This window comes from Pyrus communis, chromosome 7 (assembly GCF_041283825.1).
Source record: "Pyrus communis isolate YQ-2024b chromosome 7, ASM4128382v1, whole genome shotgun sequence".
In the NCBI taxonomy this organism is placed as follows: Eukaryota; Viridiplantae; Streptophyta; class Magnoliopsida; order Rosales; family Rosaceae; genus Pyrus; species Pyrus communis.
This window is the reverse complement of record NC_142571.1, coordinates 2,679,947-2,684,921: the sequence shown is the minus strand read 5'-3', so window position 1 is coordinate 2,684,921 and position 4,975 is coordinate 2,679,947. Positions and strand designations below refer to the sequence as shown.

The 4,975-nt window shown below is 38.4% G+C and overlaps 2 protein-coding genes across 3 annotated transcripts; one reads left to right on the top strand and one right to left on the bottom strand.

Moving 5' to 3' along the window:
* The first annotated feature begins 303 nt into the window (after positions 1-303).
* On the top strand, positions 304-3,093 carry LOC137735482 (transcription termination factor MTERF8, chloroplastic). Of its 2 annotated transcripts, none has more exons than XM_068474915.2 (3): positions 304-1,675; positions 2,356-2,474; positions 2,600-3,093. In XM_068474915.2, the coding sequence occupies exon 1, from the start codon at positions 419-421 to the stop codon at positions 1,604-1,606; it is 1,188 nt and encodes a 395-aa protein (XP_068331016.2). In that variant the 5' UTR covers positions 304-418; the 3' UTR covers positions 1,607-1,675; positions 2,356-2,474; positions 2,600-3,093. The 2 variants fall into 2 exon arrangements, with proteins under 2 accessions (XP_068331016.2, XP_068331015.2); XM_068474914.2 differs by having other exon boundaries at positions 304-1,691; positions 2,600-2,793.
* A 684-nt stretch (positions 3,094-3,777) lies between these two features.
* Positions 3,778-4,762, bottom strand: LOC137733548 (uncharacterized). The gene has a single exon (XM_088696714.1). The coding sequence runs from the start codon at positions 4,359-4,361 to the stop codon at positions 3,972-3,974; it is 390 nt and encodes a 129-aa protein (XP_088552840.1). The 5' UTR covers positions 4,362-4,762; the 3' UTR covers positions 3,778-3,971.
* Between the last annotated feature and the right edge of the window lie 213 nt (positions 4,763-4,975).

Genomic DNA, 4,975 nt, shown 5'->3' with positions numbered 1-4,975 from the left:
TGAGATTCGAGAGTTCAGTGAGAGAAAGAGAGATAAAGTAGTTGCTTCAATTCGAGCTTCGACTTTGATAATGAGAGAGAGAGTCTAATTTATCTTTTAGGGTGGAGAAAAAAATTGGACAATTGAGATTAAATCTCAGCCAATCCAACGGTAGGGATTTAACCTCACAAAAGTGAGATTAAATTCTATTACTTTTAACTATATTATTTTTTTCAGTTGTATAAAATTATTAAATTAATATTTTTCTTATCGGTATAACAGATTTTTAACGTGTATACTTAGATCGATACGTTATCTTAATTCAATTTTTTAGGGTCGGATCGGGTTCAGATTTTCTATATTTTATCCAGCCGTAGTTTTACCCGCTAGGGTTTTGGGGCTTTTTCCAATTGAAATTGATCAATCATCGGCACCCCAAATGGCTGCACTCTACAAATTGAAGTCCCTGAGATTTGGTTATTCGCAATCTTCCTGTATAGTTGCTTCCACAACTCAACGGTTTGTCTCTGGAGATCCACAACCCTCACTTTTTCCTCTTCAAAATCTGCTACTCTGCAGACATTTCACCTCAGAAATCCAACCCAAATTCTCAGTTAATTACCTCATAAACTCATGTGGGGTGTCACCAAAAAATGCAATTTCAGCATCCAAGAGAGTGAAGCTACGATCGCCGGAAAGAGCAGACGCCGTTCTGACCGTTCTCAGAAACCATGGACTCTCTGAAACCCAGATCACAAACATCGTCAGGAATCGCTCAGAAATTCTTCAATTGGATCCTGAGGAAAACCTTTTGCCGAAGCTTGAGTTTTTCAGGTCTATTGGAGTTTCAAGGCAGGATCTTGCAATAACTCTGTCATACATTCCGCAGCTTTTGACCACAAGCTTGGAAAATCGGATTGTACCCACTTTTAATTTCCTAAGTAGTCTTCTTTCTGAGAAAAATGTCGCATCTGTGTTGAAGCACGGCTCGTGGATCTTCGTGGAAGGCCACTCCAAGAAGGTGGAGCCGAAAATTCGGATTTTGAGAGAATTAGGTATGCCCCAATTCTGCATTTCTCGGTTGATAGCTTATTATCCATGCACTTTAATGCTAAAGCCTGAAGAGTTTTGTCAAGTTGTGGACGAGGTTAAGAAAATGGGTTTTGACTTGGGAAAAGTAACTTTTCTGACGGCAATGCGTGCATTGTGTGGTAAAAGTAAGGTTAGATGCAATAGAAATCAAGAAGTTTATAAGAGTTGGGGTTGGTCCGAGGATGATGCTCTCACTGCTTTCAGGAAGAACCCGCAGTGTATGATTACGTCGGAGGAGAAAATAATGCAAGTAATGGATTTTTTAGTGAACAAGATGGGATGGCGGTCAACTGCAATTGCCAAATACCCAATAGTCGTCTGTTACAGTTTGGAAAAGAGAATTATCCCGAGGTGTTCAGTTGTTAAAGTTTTGTTGGCGAAAGGATTGATAAAGGAAATCGATAATGTGAGTTTGTGTACTCTGTTGACCCCTGCGGAGGAAGGTTTCTTGGAGAAGTTTGTGGCCAGATATATAGATGAAGTACCTCAGTTATTGAGTGCGTATCAAGGAAAAGTTGAACTCCAGGATGTATGATGTTCGTAGGTCAAAAGAAGTTGAAGTCCAGCATCTATGATTTTGATACGTTGAAGCGACATCACCCCTGTTAGTTTTAGCCCCTGTATGATTTTAACTCAGAAAATGTGTCCTTAGAAAGTTTCATTTGTCCAACGTGTTGCTCAAAATTTCTTCATTCTTCTACTCCATGGTCTAACTGCTTTGGGTTATACATATATGTGCTTTCATATGAATGACCTGCTTGAGTTGGCATCCTCTTCGTGGTGTCATAAAACTCTCTTGCTGTTTGTGGCTCCTGAATTTAATTTTCCTTGAATATTGTTTTGTAGAAATATGCAGCATACTCCGTTTATCAGGGTTCATACCTTGTGCATTTTTCAGGTTATTAGATGTCAATGGCTATCAGTCCCTAAATATATGAGTGCTTTTGCTTGGTGATTGGATTCCCCAGGGATCAACAAACCTAACTCTAACTCGTACCAGTAGCTTTGACATTTTGCATGTAGTCAAATACTAGAGATATAAATACAACGGCATGCCCTGTATTCCTTCACTGTATCATTGTGATTTGCTTTTGAAGCTTATCAGTGAATCGTGAGACCATAAGGAATTAAGGATTGAGGGTGCAATTTCCATAACGCTTGTGTTATTTAAAAATGAAAATGAAGCTTTCACAAAATCTGTACTGCAGATTCATTAGAGTTATAGTGCAGGTTCATTTGGCAATTGCCATCTGCGTAGTTAAGTGAGCCAATTTCTATGTGCAGTGGTCTGATACCAATGACAGTGCCCGTTCTACCTTAAGTGCTCAATGTGTCCGGAAATGATTTCTATTGCATAATCGGGGGAAGGGAACAACATCGCAACTCTTCAGACTGGAAATCAGGTATGTACTGACTGAAACTGAAGCTGATCATCAACTGTTGATGCCATCATCTGGAGTTTTTTATATAACTTCTGCTAAATTTGATGCATATTAGAATTTATATTTACTACTTGTTGATCTTGTAGGCACAGAGCGCTTGGACAGAAGGTTTCCGCATTCGGCCTGAAGGGAGAGATATACTGGCGTTCATTTCCACTCTTTATTTTTCTTCTTTTGCCATTTACACGACCAGGTTTGAGCTGTTCAGTTGGTGCAATTGCAGCCTGAGAAACATATGAATGATTAAACAGTCTCCAAATTTAATGAACTCTTTTAATGATGATCTTTAGATGATGATGGAAAAAAAAGCTCGGATTATAAAGTTTTATACAATAGAATGATTTTACATCATGATTGAAGGATGAACGACTCCTTATGATTTGTGAAATGTCGGTGAGCAGCATAGGAACTGAACTCCAACATAGGCTGTTGTTTTGTTTTGTTTTAGGTAGTTTGTTGGATGCTTGGATGACCCTGTTCAACCTGGCTTGTATATGCTGGTATCCTAATACATGTATGAAGACATGTTTATGTATATTTGCATATTGGTTTCCAAGCTTATTGAATTTAAAGTAATGAACTAGAGATGAGTGGTATTCTTAAATCATCTTAGGGTTCGTTTGGAAGTGTTTAAAATGATTGAAAACACTTTTGGTAAATGTTTGTGAAACCAATCATTAATAAAAATCCAAGTGGATTCTGAAAAGCATTTAATGTGCTTCCTACGAGAAGCACATATCTGGTGCTTCTTTCAAAAGCATGCTTATTTCAAAAGTGCTTTCAATCATTTTAAAAGTTCTTTCAAACGAGATGTTAGACTTAGATAATTGTACTCGTAGATACAGAGTAGGGCAACAGGCCTTTTCTCTGACCCCTCTCTCCCCTCACAAACACACACTTGCCTGGCCTTTTGGTTAATCCAGCCCCAATTGTGACAATGTGGCAACTTTTTATTCGACAGCCCAACAAATCCGACCACGTACTTGAATGGTATAGTCACCGGCAATGTTTATCTTATTCAAATTGGTACATTGTTTTTCTTTCTTTTGTCCAAAATGATACAATCATTCCTCCTGTGGCCAAATCAAAACTAAGGTAAATATTATAGTTAGTCGCCAACACGTGCATGAGATAATTCTGATCATTAATCTAATGCAGACTCAACATTCATCAAAAACGACGATCAGCACACGCCTACTGCGCAACTAACATTAACACTTCTCACTCAAGTTTATATTGAAAACTGAAAATTGCACTTGAAGAATTCGTGGAAGAAGTCCCTTATATATTACTATAGCATTAATCGATAAAAAAAAATAGATAATTACAGAGAGATCTATTACTAACTATAAAATTTAAATTTGATCATAGCTTCTGAGCACATCCAGCTCAAACTGCAGCATTAATTGATAAAAAAAAATAGATAATTACAGAGAGATCTATTACTAACTATAAAATTTAAATTTGATCATAGCTTCTGAGCACTTCCAGCTCAAACTGCCCAGAAAATGGTTCAAACAAAGAATCCGAAGCGCAATTCGGAAACTGGTAAAAGGAATTCGGGAAAGGAAGCTGAGGCAGCAGCACGTAATCATCCACAACCTTCAACTGCTGCTCATGAGAATCCTTATGAACATTTTGTTGATGATGCTGGCCACTGTTATTTGTTTCCATAAAACGCTCCGCATCGGAGTGTCTTCCGGTGAGCTCCTGGACAAGTGCCCTAAACTCAGAGGCACTAGTCTTAACTTTCATAGGGCTTGATATGTAGACAACTTTGACACCACCCTTTGATCTGCTTCTCTTGCTTTGCTTCGGGCTCTTCACGTTCACACCGGGCACGTCCATCGCCTTTCGAAACTTAAAACGAATTACAGAGATGATAAGATCCTCGACGGATTTCCGGAAGTTATATATCAAACAGTTTCAACTGTCGAGTTAAGAAAAATGTGTACAAAAAGTGAGCGTGAATTGTGATGACCTAGTTTTGCCCTAGGGTTACTTATATATAATGTACGGACAAAGACTTTTGGTTTTGGGGTCTCGCGGGTGAGGTTCTAGGAAGAAGAGGATGGAGGAAAAGGGGAAGAGTTTGATTGATGAAATGGAATTGGAAAAATGCAAAGTATCGAAGATTCCTTACGAGAGATACACACACACACACACATACATGGCCCGCATGCTTACAGATATTAAACATCTGGTGACGCATGATGTTACGAATTCGCTCACGTATCAGAACGCACGAATATTAGTTTATGGTATAGTCTAAATATAAACCCTTAGTGCATAAGTTTTATACTATATATGAATAAGGGTTTGATTGATTGAGACTGAGATTCAATGTAATAAAGCAACTCAGAAAGTCTTGGATAAAACTCACGTGCGCAGCCTCCTATGACTTCAATTACATATTGGTTTCGTGGAAGATGAAATTTTAAGACGTAGCTGCAATGGATTGG

Excerpts from the sequence above, each read along its gene's own strand:
- LOC137733548 (XM_088696714.1), bottom strand. The coding sequence starts at position 4,361 with ATGGACGTGCCCGGTGTGAACGTGAAGAGCCCGAAGCAAAGCAAGAGA.
- LOC137735482 (XM_068474915.2), top strand. The coding sequence starts at position 419 with ATGGCTGCACTCTACAAATTGAAGTCCCTGAGATTTGGTTATTCGCAA.